This window comes from Ceratosolen solmsi, unplaced genomic scaffold, assembly GCF_000503995.2.
Source record: "Ceratosolen solmsi marchali unplaced genomic scaffold, CerSol_1.0 scaffold39, whole genome shotgun sequence".
In the NCBI taxonomy this organism is placed as follows: Eukaryota; Metazoa; Arthropoda; class Insecta; order Hymenoptera; family Agaonidae; genus Ceratosolen; species Ceratosolen solmsi.
Genome location: NW_011948433.1, coordinates 860,393 through 876,864, shown reverse-complemented (window position 1 = coordinate 876,864; position 16,472 = coordinate 860,393). Strand labels below are relative to the sequence as shown.

Below are 16,472 nucleotides of genomic sequence, written 5' to 3'. Positions count from 1 at the left end.
CAAATATTTCCGAATAAGCTATAGACGTGAAAGTAACTTTTTGGAATTTTATGGCCAAGCACTGCAACTCAATATAAAGTACAATCGTATAAGAAAAATAAAAATAAAAAAATAAAAAGAATGAAAGGAATAAAAATCATTTAGAAAAACAGAACTGAATTATTCATTTGACAAATCAAGATCGGAGAGTATATTTTTTATAGACTCTTCTTCGGAATGGTTTAAAAAAAAAAACCGAGACGTCTTTGATGAAATATCTTTATAAGCTTGTTGTTTTAGTTACTCCGATTGAATATTTTTCAAATACTCGATAGTAAATTTGTACTTATCTTTCGTTACACGCATATCGATAGTCATTTTCATTTTACAAACAATTATTATTTAATATATGTGTTTAGATAACTTTTTTAATGGTTTTTCCTTTATTACACGGGGTTTCAAAATTGATAAAAATTAAATAATATTTAATCATAATGATAATAAAAATCTAAGCTACGATTTGATATATAGGTCAGAAGAAAATTTGTTTGTTTGTTTGTGTTTCTTTTGTTGTTTAATTTTTCATTAGTATTAATCATAATAATGCACAGCTGTTGTAAATAAATGAATAGTCTATGTTAAATGGCAGGGTAATAGAATTTGAATTTTCGTGAAGATGTAGAAAATTCAAAGAATAAAAAAGCTCTGGGAAAACATCTTATGTGAAATATAATCAATTATATGCATAAGGAAAAGCTCTGTATTAATACTATTTTAAAAGCTCTGACATACGCGGAAACAAATTTATAGACGCAATTAGAGATGGAACTTAACTTTGTTAAATGTACTGTAAAGACAGCAGAGCCCTGTCACATTTGCATGGATAGTTTTATATGATTTCACTCGCGTAGAAAATTTTAATACGCAGAGCAGATATAATACGAGCTTTGTTTTTCCTATTAGAATGCTTCGAATAGAATTTCAAGTCTGTATTTTGAATGCAGACTCTGAAATATTCCACAGAACAAGGACATGAAAAAGTGAGCAGCAAGTTTCAAAACAACCATAGAGCATCGTTGTACATTATATTCAGTATTTCCATCACAAAATCCATCAGAATTCGTAAAATTTACAGAAATGAGAATGACAATTTTTAATGGTTCGGTGTTAAATCATAAGTATTTCAAATATAATAATCATTCCAAAATAGACAATAGACAAAATCTATTGATGTTAACAATTGGAAGAAACACGGTATTTATCAAGTTTATTTGCATCCGTGCATAAATGTTATTCTAAGAACAGTATATTAAACTCTATATTGTAACGATTAATTTGCATAATTAAGTATATATATATATATATATATATATATATATATATATATATATATATATATATATAAAGTACATGTATTATCTAAAATGTATACAGACTGCAAACAATGTGATATTCGGATTCACTATGCGATTTCGTAAATTTCGAAGGACAAACTAAGAAATGTATGTTTATTGTAAACATATTATAAATTTTCGCGTCTAAAACATATTTGTGGAGGCTCGTGAGCGGTTATCGTAATCGTGCTTTTATACTTATAATTTATACGAAATATAAACTCGAAGCATTTAACCTTTTAAATTATCATTCGTTATCTAATCACGAACATATCGTCTTTGTGTCAAAAGCTGTTACCGCCCTTGAACGGTTGAATACGGTCACTGACTTTTGCGTAGATATTCGTGAAGCGTCGTAGTTGCGAAGAATGTGTAATTGTTCGAAGAGAATAAAATATAATACAATAAAATACAAGATGACCGTGTAAAAAACATATCACTACACGCAAGACTGAGAAATATCATTATTTAAGAGTTAGATGCTAGGATGATATACGAAGGCACAACATGTATCTTTATCAAGATAATGTATCATCGTTTATTCTCGGGAATTAAAGTATTGTTAGATAAAAAGATAGCGCGACTCGCTCGTGTAAACGAGGACTGCTGCGTATCTGTGGCTTTAGATATAAAGGCTCTGAACGGCTTGTGAGGTAGATTAAGGCTGTTGTGGAAGGAGCGTGCGATAGTCCGAGTTCCGAAACAAAAGCATACAAAGGGATAAAGAGCGTTGCCGTGAATGTAACCGGGGTACGCCAGACGATGAGTCAAGAACCTGAGAGAAGCTAAGCTGCTAATCAGAAGAAGACGCAAATTGTAAGGGGCCTGGACGCAGAGCCGAAGGCTTCGCTCCCACAGGCGCGGAGGCAGCGTCGTTTCATGAATGGGGCGTCCCGGGCCAACATGCGAAAATCGAATTCGCTCCTCGATAAATGGGATATCAACCTGGGCCACAGAGTCGCCGTTGGTTGTGGATTTCCACGGTAGTGTAGAGTTTACGGAAAGCAGGCATTAGTCGAAAATGCCCGAGGAGTCGTGCGCGACGCACGCGCTCGACTTGTGGAAAAGAGAGGAGGCACATAATAAGCGATATGATGTGTGGCGGAGGAGAAATGAAGGAGTAAGGCTGTAGGAGCAGGGGAATAAGAAAAAGAGAAGCAGAAATGATAAAAGGTGAGGGAGCGGTGCGAGAGGTGACCGGCCGCTAACAAGCGAGTGCCACGACGGGCCGGAGGGAGAGCACGAGAGGAGTGGGGAACGAGGGAATGAAGGAGGAGGTGGAGGAGAGATAGAGCAGGAAGGAGGCAGAGCGCTAACTGCCGCGTCTGGCTCGTTGTCCGCGGCCTGCAACGAGGACATTGGCGTAGGGACGCGGTGAGCCGTCGACTCGGCCATGGGCGTCGATTGCCGGCCGGCGATTCTGGGAAATCAATTGGGAGGCCGCGGAAAAGTATCTCAACCGACTGCCAATGCAAATTGCCTCGCTTGCCACGCTCGTCGAGAAGAAATGCAATTCCCGCGGTAGAACATAAACCAGAGTAAAAAAGAAAGGGGGGCGTCGTTACGTTAGGGCATCGCTTACGTTCACGCATGATTGGCCTCGTCGTATATTGCCGCGAGGCCCATCCACGGAACAGCGACTATGCTTGCCTGCTTTCTTGCCTCCACCCCTCCACCCACCCACCTTGCCACTCCACCTCGCCATTCTTTTTTCCTCGGCATAGCTCGTCCTTCGACTGGCTACAGGTCGAACACCTGTAATCATTCGGCTTCGCCGCAAAAAGGACCTCGTTTGACTCTCTCTCTCTCTCTCTCTCTCTCTCTCTCTCTCTTCTCGTTTGCACTCCTCATACTTCTTTTCTCTTCTTCAGCTCGTCGTTCTTCTATTATTCCCTCTTGTAAAGCAAGCGGGACGAAAAGAGCGAGCGAGCGTCAGATGGCAGGGAGAGGGGAATGGGGTAGATAAGGGGCTCGATCGACGATGACGACGACGTCCATGAAGCTGCGACTTGAACTGCTGCACACGGATATGCGCCAGCAGTCCTCTTTCCTTTCATTTTGACGCGCCCATCGAGTCGCTGCAATTTTTATTGTCCAACCAGAGTCACTTCAAAAGACTGCTTAGAGAAATGCCATGGAGATGCAAGACTCTGTTCGTTTTTTTTTTTGTTTTTTGTTTTTGTTTTTGATTTTTAATGGTAGACGACTCATTTCTAAAACTTGTCATTTTAAATATTATTATAAATTGTTGGAAATGGAATTCAAGCCTCGTAAAATCCTCGTTCCTCCATCTTCTCGTCGCTCGAAATTTCTCGGGTACCATTTAATGAGGCAGGTATTTGCTTGATCAAAGTCACTGTAACATATTGTAACGCATTTTATACAAAGTAGTTTTATGACAAGTTAATTGTCAATGTTGAGAGTTATTTTCGAACGAGTTAATGATTTTACAAACTTCATTATAAGTTAAATAATATACAAAATTCTTTCTACTTGATATATCAATACTTCATTCGAATGATTAAACACCTAATGGATTATATGCACTAGTAGGATTATGTGCATATTGTTTCATACTAATGGAATATAGGCAAAATTTCCTCACGTCAATATCACTTAAAAAATATATGGAAATTACTTGCTGTAATTATTTATATAAATAACTTCGGATTGGATCATTTATTTATTTTATAATAAGATATGCAAATTAATATTATTAATAAAAGATTGCAGACAGACTTTTTTTTTAATACTAAATAGCCAACAATTGCGTATACTAAAAACCTAAATTTATCGATCAATGGGAATGTAATATTGTAGTATCATAAAGAAAGTTTTAACGAAACATATATCATATACTTAAAAAACTCATCCAATGCAAAACTTGTTTTAAGAATGACAATTTTAAACTTGTCATAAATAATCGACTGTGCATTTCTTAATGTTGGCAATTCAAGCGCTGTATAATATAATACAACAATCGTTAAATTTAAATCTTAAATTTAATTGAAATCACTTGTAACGAGATGCTATAATGTTTCACACTGATAGAAGATAAAATTTTGAATGAATAACGTAATGTTCTGTATTAAATTATACCATATATATATATATATATAAATTAAAATTTTATATAGATATTCATTATTATTGACGAAAATATATAATGAAATTTTATTGCTTAGTATTTACAACAACAACAACAACAACAACAACAACAACAACAAAATATGTATAATCAAATAATATTTGAATAATAACGTAAACTTATTTGAATATTCTTCCTGTACATTGTGTTGGTCTAATGAAACAGATGATTCATGAAAGCTCTATTATGTTTTACCTTAATACATTGGTCATATTTTTTTCATATTTTCTGCTGCCTAAGCGTACCTTCTAATAATCGTTGATTAATAAGATTTATTTAGCGACTCACTCACTAAAGCTTTGGAATATGTACTATATACTGTACTATATCCATTTTCCTTAATCTTGAATATTTTTCATATCCTATATCTTTTAACAGCTAATATAATTTACTTAATGCTAATCACTTATAGAGATTTTGTCTAATGTTCATAAATTTAATGCTATTTAAGACTGTGTTCGTATCGATACAAAATACAAGTATTACCGATGGAAGAATCCCAGATCTCTTGGTTAAAACAAATGAGAGGCTATAAAGTAAGGTCGTTCGAAATTGCACGTATGAACGTAAAGAGGGAGAGCGAGTGAGAGCTCGTTCTGGAGGAGTATTGTTGGCGAGACTCGCAAATCGTGATAACGGAGGAATAAAGAAGGAAGGAGCAGTTAAACAGCTCTATCGAGACGAAAAAGAGGCCAAAAAGAAATTTTCCTTCGGTGGCAGCTGGACGAAACTCTAGTCTGCCGTCATAAAGCGAGGATCGAGTGGCAGCTGTATTAGGACAGACACGCGAGCGCATACGTTCGCGCAATAGGAATTGTATGTACCGCGGCTGAAAAGGTTCATAAAGCAACAGACTCGACAGCATCTTCCCGCGACCAAAGCTCGTAAACGAAGCAGCAGCAGCAGCAGCAGCAGCAGCAGCAGCAGCAACTCTCGTCCTTTTGGCCCCTCGACCAAATTATCGCGATTAAAGGCCGAGCGGCCTGGAAACAATTTTGATCCTCGTTTACTTGATGCGGCCTCCGGCGTAATTGGGCTTCTCCCACCACCACCACCCCCTCCCATTCTCTTCATCCTCCTCATCCCATTCATCCTTCCTTACTTCCTCCTGGACTGCTCTCGCGCCTTCTCCTCGCGAAGGGATACGTGCGTCCTGGTTCCGGCGACTCGAGTGCAATGTCCGATCTTCAATCGTGCCACGTGCACCAGACTACGTCACTTTAATTGTTCATCCCGCGAAACTTATGAAAGGGGCTGCCGAGGACGGACGGTTGTTGGCAATTGGTGAGGGATGGGGGGGGGGGCGCAGAGATCATTATTATTCTTTCGATCGTTATGGAGGCACGAATCCGCCAAAATTAGAGGCCTGCCGAGAAATTTGCAAGTACGGATAACGAGCGGCTACTTTAACTCTCCCTGCGGAGCCCAGCAGGCCCAATCTAATTATCCGCCGAGCTTCGTAGGGAGCGCTTCGAAAAGAGAAAAATAGCCGCAGATGCGCCCCACTCGCTGACGATGGACGTTGAAAGGTATTATGACACGTTTTATTATTTAAGTGCAGCTCGCGTGCCTCTGCCTGGCCGTCCCAGGGGCAGAGGCGAAACTCGTTTCTCCGGGGACTCGTTTGCGCGCCTAGGATCACGAGGAAGCTACCCTCTTCCTCTCGATACCTAACCGCCGGACGAAGAGGAAGGTACACAGGGTCGCGCGAGGGTGCGAAAAGTAAGAGGGTCATTAAGGTCCTTGCCTCTCCCCTCTGTCGGCGCGAGTGCGTTAAACCGTTTTTCTTTTGGAAGAGGGCCCGCGAGCGCTCATTTGCGCGGGGAAGGTGAGAACGTCGCGGGCACAAAGGGAATAATAATGCGTTAAAGTGCATAATGAGGTGAAGAAACTATAGCTCGGCGGCTCTTTAGTACGGTAGCGCGGTCTGGGCTTCAAAGGTCTCAAAAGCCCTTCCCCACGGCTGTCCAACCCCTCTCCCTCTAGCCTCCCCAGCTTTTCAGCCGCCCGGCATTCAATGGAGACTAGCGCGCCCGTTTGATCGTGACACGCGTCCGCGGCCGTGGATGATCCCGGTACATAATTAAGACTCGCCAAGACGGGATCTTTTGCGGCGGCGGCGGCGGCGGCGGCGGCAGCAGCGACAGTAGTAATGGCAACGATGACTCTGATCCGGAAGATCGACTCCGGAGAAAGCGTTCGCCCGGGAAGGAACAAGGCGAGCAAGGAGTGTCACGATCGCACTTTTTGCTCAGGTGTCTGATTAAGAAGGCGTTGGGGCAGGAGTAGAAGGGGGGGGGAACAGTTACAATACCGATAAAGGACATATAATAACGCTCGAGGTGTTATTCTGTCGCCGAAGCGCAAACTACTTCATCTCTACTTGTTCTCCGCTTTCCTCGTGGCCGCTCTTCAGGCTCGTTCCGCCTCGGGATACGCGTTTAATTAAAATGACATTAATAGCGCGAGCCGCTAGCGATGTAGGCAAATAATGAGCGCAGTTGGGACTCGCCGACAAAAGAAGTGTCTTGGCAAATGTCGTAAATGCGAGTGAGGGAGGAGAGGCACTCGTATATCGCACTCGTATATCTGCGCGTAAACATGTGCAAACAAGCGGGCGGATGCTGGCGTAAGTAGATCCGGCGAAAGTTATTGTGACTCGTAAAGTGTCTAAAAAATGTAGGTTTACCTTATTTATTGCCAGCTGAATTCTATAAACAAGATTGCCATATGCGTTAAGGAAGCTTTTAAACAAGAGCCGATTAGTTGTTTTGCGTTGAGATATCTTTCCGCCTAATCTTTCCTAAAATCTCAAACGTACAAACTGACAAATTAACAGATTACCAATCACAGACTTTATTATAGAAATTTTAAGAAGCTTTAAAATAATCACAATTATTATGAATGTTCCAGGCTCACCGACCCTACTCTTCGCCACAAACAAGGACATCCGCTTGGCAAATGTCTCTCGTTCGAACAAGGTCGTATCGACGATCGTCAAAGACCTGTCGGAGAGCGTCACCCTCGATTTCTATTACGAACGCAGCCTCGTATGTTGGTCGGACAGCGCCCTTGAGATGATACAATGCGTTCGCACGAACGGCACATACACGCAGGTACGTTTTAATCGATGGAACACGATGGAGGCATTTTGTAACGAGTCACTGGTAACTCATTATAATTGTGCGAAGCAGCAAAATGATTTTATACGGCTTTAAACGGCTCAAAAATATGAAAAGCTCGCTGCTACTCGTTAAATGCGCCTCGTCAATGCTTTTTAGGAGCCAATAACCGTGGTGAACTCGAGTCTGATCTCGCCGGACGGCTTAGCCTGCGACTGGTACACGGGGAAGCTCTACTGGACGGACGGGGAGAAGAACCGGATCGAAGTGACGAGTATTGACGGCCGTCACCGGAAAGTTCTCTTCTGGACGGAGATTTATCAACCTCGGGCGATCGCCCTTGTCCCGATGAAAAGCATATTCTTCTGGACGGACTGGGGCGACGTGCCGAAGATCGAGCGAGCCGCTATGAACGGCGAGCCCAGTTCAAGAAGCGTCGTCGTGTCGGATGATATATTCTGGCCCAATGGGCTCACCATCGATTATGAGAATGATCTCGTCTACTGGGTCGATGGAAGGTTCGCATTATTCATTATTTAATCGCTAATTAAAGTTAATTTATATTTTATTGGCTTATGAAACGATGACATATGAAATGAAGAGAATATCATCTGTTGTTGATAATTTAAGTTTGCGATAAGTTAAATTTAGTGGGCCGTTTTCGGTAGGTATTGTGGGATATCATCATAAATCCTGGTTTTAAATAGGCACAAGTTCATCGAGGTAATGGACTATTATGGACGAAACCGTCGAAAAATCGTAAGCGACGGCCTCGAGTATCCATTCGCCATAACGTACTTCGACCAGCGTCTCTACTGGACGGACTGGCGCACCTGGTGCATTCATGCCCTGGATCTAAGGCCGACGAACGCCCGACCCCGTGATATCTTTCACGGTGAATACATACCCGGTGATATCGAGGTGTGGGACCCGAGGAGGCAGCCGCCAGCAGTCAATAATCCATGCAAGTTCAATAACGGCAACTGCTCGCACCTCTGCCTTTTGAGCCCCAAGGCCCCGGGCTACAGTTGTGCCTGTCCCACTGGCGTTAAGCTCGTGGATAATTACAATTGCGCCAAGGGACCCCAGGAGCTGCTGCTCATCGTCCAGAGAAACGAGATCAGCATGATATCCCTCGACTCGCCGGATTACACAAACTTCGTTCTACCTCTTATTGGCATTAAGCACGCCATCGCCATTGACTTTGACCCCATCGACGAGATGTTTTATTGGACCGACGAACAAGCTCACGTTATTAGAAGGTAGGCTTTCGACTTCCGAGACTTCCGGGGCTCGCGCCCCTCACATTCCCATCGTCTTGGGCCTCCTCAACGCCACTGACTTCGCTCTATATTTTCTCTCACTCTCTCTCTCTCTCTTTCTCCAGAGCTTACCTAGATGGTTCCGGTCAAGAGGATATTTTAACGAGCGAAGTGAAGAGCGCCGATGGAATAGCAGTCGACTGGATAGCCCGGAACTTGTACTGGACGGACACGGGCACCGATCGTATCGAAGTTGCACGCCTGAACGGCACCAGCAGAAAAGTCCTGATTCACGAAGACCTCGGCGAGCCGAGAGCTATAGCTCTTGCGCTTGAGCTTGGCTGGATGTTCTGGACGGACTGGGATGACAAGAGGCCAAAGATCGAACGGAGCAATTTGGATGGCAGCGAAAGAACTTTGCTAATCACCAAGGATATCGTCTGGCCGAACGGCATTGCTTTGGATCTTGAAAGAAAAAAAGTTTACTGGTGCGATGCCAAGACCGATAAAATTGAGGTTTGCATTACATTCGGACTTGAAGTCATTTTCATTTTATTACCTGCTTCATTACATAAATATCCCCCACCCCCTACCCACCACCCTCGCTTTACACAATTAAGCGGGGCCTACGGCAATTGTTTCGCCCATTATCATTACTGTTACATATTTTTGTTAATAATACTTGTAATACGGATGCGTTTTAATAATACTTTGTGGCCGCAGGTCTGTAATATGGATGGCACCGATCGTCGAGAAGTGATTACGGAGAATCTGCCTCACCTGTTTGGATTCAGTTTACTCGGAGATTTTCTGTACTGGACGGATTGGCAGAGACGAAGCATCGATCGAGCCCACAAATTAACGGGTGGCGAGAGAGAAATTATCGTCGAACAGTTTCCCAATGTTATGGGACTCAAAGCTGTACATCGTGGAACGCCCAACGGCACTAATCCCTGCGCAAAGAACAATGGTGGATGTAGTCATCTATGTTTAAATCGGCCATGGGATAAGTACGTGTGCGCTTGCCAAATTGGTTACGAGCTTACCAAAGATATGAAGACTTGCGTTGTGCCAGAGGCATTTCTCCTTTTCACGAGAAAAGACAAAATTCGCAGAAATAGTATTGAAAATGCGAATAATGACAATATCATACCAATTACAGGAATCAAGGACGCAAGGTTAGTTTGACAAGTCAACTTTAAACGTATAACTGACTGACCGTTAAAATACCTCTCAGAGTAGCGTGATGGTTTTAAGTTTTCAGTTTTTAAACTACACACGTCTCACGCAATCATCCAATTAACATGTTTTTTTTTTTTTGCTCCTTTCCAGCGCCCTTGATTTCGAAATATCCGATAATCGGCTCTACTGGACGGATGTTAAGCTAAAAAGTATAACTCGTGCCTTTATGAACGGTTCAGAGGTTGAGAAAGTGGTAGATCTCGGCTTGGAAACACCAGATGGTTTGGCGATAGATTGGATAGCACATAATCTTTATTGGAGTGACACGGGGACACGAAGAATCGAGATTGTCCACCTCGAGGGTTACAGCCGTAGAGTACTCATTTGGCAAGATCTTATCGAGCCGAGATGCCTCGCACTCGATCCCGAAAGAGGGTAACTTGAGCGTGCATTATTTTTTCCTATTAAATGTCTTTAGCTTGATATTGCAAGTCATTGCTTTACAATCAATGTGTAACCTTGTGGCACGCGCGCCCATAAAGTTTATTGGAAACAAAAAACAAAAAAAAAAATCCAGTCAAGCAAACATTTGACAATTGATTTCAGATTCTTCTATTGGACAGAATGGGGTAATACCGGTAGCATAGAACGAGCTTGGTTGGATGGAACACATCGACAGATCATTATATCCGACATTGGTCGCACCAATGGATTGACCATAGATCACGAAGCTCGTCGTCTATATTGGGCCGATCTTTTCACCCCTGCCATCGATAGTTACGACTTAATAACGAAAAAACGCAGGCCTATCATCACCGAAAAAATCGGCTATCCATTCAGCATTACGCAATACGAGGACTATATTTATTGGACAGATTGGAATACGGGGGATATAGAGCGAGCCAATAAAACAACCGGAGGAAATCGAACTAAAATTCATGGCAATTTAGAGTCAGTTACGGATCTTTCGGTTTGCCACAAATCCAGGCAACCTGGTTGGAACACCTGCGGCAGTAACAACGGCGACTGTAGCCACTTGTGTATAGCCTTACCCGGCAATGCCGGTGCTTTTTCAAAGAATCACAAGTGCGCCTGCCCCACCCATTACAATCTTGCTCCCGATAATAGAACATGTATCGGTAGGTGGCACAGGCATAACGTTCGTTATCGCGTGATCCCATATATCCTCGTATAACTAATTGTAATGAGACGTGTAATTATGCTTTACAGCCCCGAAGAACTTCATGGTATACAGCTTCCGTAATGTCATGGGACGATTACTGCCGGACACATACGACTGCCCGGACATAACTCTTCGCGTCCAGGGCTTGAAGAACGTGCGCGCTATAGAGTTTGATCCAATAAGTCAGTACATATATTGGATACGCACGGGTGACGGTCGAAGCTCGTCGATTAGAAAGGCTTTGGAGAATCGTACCCACGCGGTGGTCGTTTTACCGGGGGGCACGGGCCACCCGTTCGACTTGGCTCTCGATCCGCTGGGTCGCTTACTGTTCTGGTCCTGCTCGATGAACGACGCAATCAACGTTACGAGGCTTGACAGCGACTCGACGATCGGCGTTGTTGTCAAGGGCGAGGGCGAGAAGCCGAGAAATATCGCCCTACATCCGGAAAGGAGACTGCTTTTCTGGACGGACATCGGCGAGAAGATGCGCGTTATGCAGAGTTTGATGGACGGGAAAGAGAGAGTCGTTATTGCGTCGGATCTCGAGTCACCGACGAGCTTAGCCGTTGACACATCCGCGAACCTCGTCTACTGGGCTCACGGCCGGCAGATCGAATTTGCCGAGCTCGATGGAGCCAATCGACGCATCCTCCTCGCAGCTATTCAAGGATCTCTCGTGCATCTTTCCGTGCTCTTCGATTACGTTTACTGGTTCGTAACATTATTGAATTAAACGTAGCCTTACATTTCGGCATTCTCTACGTTTACAAAACTTTATATCGTCGACGCTCTAATTACTTTAATGTTTCCTCTCAATCGTTACGGATCCCCTTTCTTTCTATTATCCACTTATCCAAGTAAGAATTCGCTCAAATTTCATAAGACTCTCTGCAATTATAATAAGCCTGTAGAGAAATATAATGATTGCGGATAAATGAGAGACGCGGAGGATGAGGTGATTTTGTAACCTTTAACGAACGTAAATTTTAGGTTCGACCGTGACAGTCAAGTCGTCGAGCGGGTAGAGAAGACCACGGGTTCCGGAAGAAAAGTTGTGATGAGCAATCGAGCTCTCACGGATTTGGTATCCGTGCGAATGCCCAGCAATTTGGCGATGGAGTCGAACGTGTGTAGTCCGCTCCACGAGTACGGCGGCTGTTCGCATATTTGCATTGGAGGGGGCGCGAGCTCCAGATGCTCCTGTCCTCAATCGCTCGTACTCGCCGATGATGGCAAAAATTGCAGAGTTGCTCCAACTTGCGGAGCCGACCATTTCACATGCCTTAGCTCCAAGACCACTGACTCAAAGGACTGCATCCCGGCCACCTGGAAATGCGATGGACAGCGAGATTGCGCAGACGGCAGCGACGAGATTGGTTGTCCGCCTTGCAATCGGGACATGTACTTTGAGTGTCACAATGGCCATTGCATCGGTAATTTTAATTGCTTGGATAATCATCTTTTTTTATTTCAAGCTTATTAAAAAGTGTAAATTTTGAGTGTAAATTTTATTATAATACAAACAACGATTGAGATCCAGAGAGAGAGAGAGAGAGAGAGAGAGAGAGAGAGAGAGAGAAAGCATATGATAAAATACCTAAAATATATAAGTTATTTATTTTAATGAACTTGAAAGTTAAAAGAATGGAGTGCTTTTCCCTCATTACGTATGAGATTAAATTTTTTATAGTTAACACTTGTACTAAAAGTAATGCAATAACATATAGTATATTTTTTTCAAAATATTTTTAACTTTACATGTTACATTCACTTATATCGTTAACGCTTCTCAATTATGCGTTTTGTCCATCATTTACAACACAAAATTGTAACCTTAGACAATATGCTGGGAATTTTTAATTTATCAAAAATTGATACTCGCATTATTTTACGAATTCCTCTATATCAATTAATTTTTATATTAATGTGTTATTTATATCAACCTTCATAAAACATCTTCTCGACTCATTAAGTAACGTAAAAGATCAGATTTGTATATGTAGAAAAAAAGTATTAAAAATGAATAATTAATACTATAATAATAATAAAATTAATACTATAATAATAATAAAATTAATACTATAATAATATATAATAATAATAAAAATATTAGAAATGAATCGAAAATGTCGAATCGAAAAACTATAATAAAACAAATTGTAGACAACGCATGGGTGTGCGACGGTACATCGCAGTGCAGCAACGGTGAAGACGAGATCAACTGTTGCCGTCCGGGCCAATTTCGATGTACGACCTCGGGCGTCTGCATCTCAGCAGCGGCACTCTGCGACGACTGGGAGAACTGCGCGGACGGCAGCGACGAGTCAGCTCCAGCCTGCGCCTCGGCCAACAACCACCGTCAGGCTGTTGACCCGAGCCTCGATTCCGGCAAGAGCACCTACGTCGTCGCCGTACTCGTCGTCATGGCTGCGACCGTCCTCGTCGTCCTCGGTTTCTATTACTGCAGACGCCGCCTCGCCGGCAATGAGGACCTCCCTGATATACTTCACGATTCAGCGGGTGACCCACTCTCGCCCAAAAGCTGCAGAATGGCCAAACCGATGCTCGCTCAAAAAAACGCGAGGAAGGACCTCAAGCCGGGAATGGCTGTCAGGATGTCGACTCTCAATGGCAGTAGTATTAGCTCAAGCTACGATCGGAGCCACATAACAGGTTTTTCCTACTGTTCGTTATCCCTCATTTTTATGAAACATTATTTAACTTAGCCAAGTGTGCACAATATCACGACGAGTCCTTAATTTCATTTGCTTAAAACGACGCAAATCCCTTGCCAAATTTGTCCAACAATTAACCGTAACTCGAGCTTTCAAATAATAATCATAACAACAACAACAACAATAATAATAATAATAATAATAATAATATTAATAATAATAACGCTAAGGTATATTTAATACTAAGCGATTGTCTGATTCTTAAGTTGCAATTCAACTCCGTATTACTCAATCAAATAACTTGGATCGTACGTTGGATCGTATCTTGTCCTTTGTAGGAACGAGAGTCACTGCGCACACTTGGCTACAACGAGCCTTGGCCGGAAACATGATTAATATTCGGTGATCGCATTGGTTCTTCTTGCAGGTGCATCGAGCTCGACTCACGGCAGCTCGGCCGGCGGTTACCCCCAAGAGACGCTCAACCCGCCACCGAGTCCCGCAACTACGGCCAACTCCACCCGCTGCTCGAGTAGCAATGCTTCCCGATATCGGCCCTACCGCAACTATCGGAGTATCAACCAGCCGCCACCCCCGACGCCCTGCAGTACGGACGTGTGCGACGAGTCCGACAGCAACTACCCAGCGATACCGAGGTTCAGGTACGGACATGCTGGAGAGCCCTTTCCGCCACCGCCGACCCCGAGGTCGGTATACCAGAGCGACACGGCAATCAGCTGCCCGCCGTCGCCGAGCTCGAGGTCGTCGACCTACTTCAGTCCCTTACCGCCGCCTCCATCGCCTGTACCTTGAATCAGCCGCTTCGGACGACGACTCCTCCTCCTCCTCCTTGGGCGAGCCGTCCTCCGAGTGGCGCCAGACTCTCGAGGAGCAAGAGAGGCCGTATTGAGTTTTAACTCTTCATGTTGTTTATTACTGTCCTTAAGCCACGATATCCTAGAGCAATATTTTCTTACTGATGATAATATTAGCAGCTGAGACAAAGGCTTCTTATTTATCCAATAGTCTTAGTAAAGCGATTTAGACACCTAAGCTCACATGTATATATAGAACTCTTGTAAATTATGCGTAAAATTTCCATTAGCAACGTTTCAAAGATAAAATTATTGCCGTAATGCGAGCTTAAAATTGTCATAAATGGCATGGTATTGCCATTTGATAAGTGCAAATATTCGATTAATAAGTTAACTAATAAAGCCCGTGTACAAAGTTTGAAAGCCATTGTGCCTAAATACGATCGTGGCTACTTCCACGGTCACTTGTAAATAAAAAAGTGCGACTGTGCAATGCTTAATGAGAGACAAAAGAGAGTGACTGATTGTAAAAGTGTATAATAGAAGAACAACAATGTGTACATGACATAATATTATTATTTAACCAATAAGTGAATTCGATTCCAAAATGTTTTGCTCGATTTTATCGTTAATCCGAATACTTATTTAAGACTAAAAAACTGCAAATTCAAATTATATTTATATTTCTAACTATTGTTTCCGCCTATACATTACATATCTTTAGGTCAGATTTGAAAAACGATGTCCCATATATAATACAGAATTAGGTTGATAATAATCGTATTCGGTATTGGTGGAAAGTCGCTCCTTGCAATTTTAACAAATTTTACATCATCTAATTCGTAATCCTTCCGCTACGCATGAACTTGAACATCAATAATGGATATTAAAATACCTTGTTCTTTATTTCCCATTAACCCCTTATTTGAACATTTTTACAGAGTTACGTTTATGTTACATTACGAAAAAGCGTGCAAAAGAGCTGATGGGCGCAGTAACATATACATTTAATTCTATTCGAGCGAGGTTTCTTTTTTTTTTTTAATCGAATACATTTCTTAATGCATAACGAACAAAGCAAAGAACAAATGGGCAGAAAATTTAATTACAAGTCTTTAATTTAATCTGTATTTTGTTACTCGTGATTAAAATCTATTATCGCATACGCTCGCACACGCGCGCACGCACATACACGTACACACATTTATTATTATTATTATTATTATTATTATTATTATTATATATATATATATATATATACCTCGTTATGATTATTGATATTATCACAGAACGCATATACATTATTTACGTTCCTTAATCGACGTGGCATTTAACCAAAGGCTGCATCCAACATACTGTATTATACTTTTACAGAATCAATAAGTTAACACATTTTAGAAAGTTTTATATTACGCAATTTTTGAAAGCATTTACAAAGAGATTTATTCATAATTAACATTTTTCATCGAGCTTATAGCAAGTATAAATACCGCAAAGATAGCATTAAATCGAAATGTGTTTATGTAAATATCTGAAAGTATATAATTAATAATAGGGTGGTTAGTATGTAGGCAATTAAATATAATGGTTATTGTTAACGTTAAAAAATAAAAAATCGAATTTTCTCCAAAATTGTTCGATTTTTTGGCTGTTCTGCAAGTTTCTGGTACAACGAGATATATATTATCAATTAACATAATCAGATATTA

General features: G+C 41.9%; 1 protein-coding gene across 2 annotated transcripts; it reads left to right on the top strand.

Moving 5' to 3' along the window:
• Positions 1-2,485: 2,485 nt before the first annotated feature.
• arr (low-density lipoprotein receptor-related protein 6) lies at positions 2,486-15,893 on the top strand. 2 transcript variants are annotated; one of them, XM_011502389.1, is made up of 12 exons: positions 2,486-2,546; positions 7,435-7,637; positions 7,803-8,161; positions 8,351-8,905; positions 9,031-9,421; positions 9,629-10,083; positions 10,238-10,522; positions 10,694-11,226; positions 11,318-11,984; positions 12,264-12,706; positions 13,437-13,946; positions 14,376-15,893. In XM_011502389.1, exons 1-12 carry the CDS (start codon positions 2,537-2,539, stop codon positions 14,759-14,761), a joined length of 4,797 nt encoding a protein of 1,598 aa, XP_011500691.1. In that variant the 5' UTR covers positions 2,486-2,536; the 3' UTR covers positions 14,762-15,893. The 2 variants fall into 2 exon arrangements, with proteins under 2 accessions (XP_011500691.1, XP_011500690.1); XM_011502388.1 differs by having other exon boundaries at positions 13,437-13,958.
• Positions 15,894-16,472: the final 579 nt, after the last annotated feature.

Excerpts from the sequence above, each read along its gene's own strand:
- arr (XM_011502388.1), top strand. Across the intron at positions 7,638-7,802 it reads CGAACGGCACATACACGCAG|GAGCCAATAACCGTGGTGAA; the intron begins GTACGTTTTAAT and ends AATGCTTTTTAG. Across the intron at positions 10,523-10,693 it reads GCACTCGATCCCGAAAGAGG|ATTCTTCTATTGGACAGAAT; the intron begins GTAACTTGAGCG and ends AATTGATTTCAG.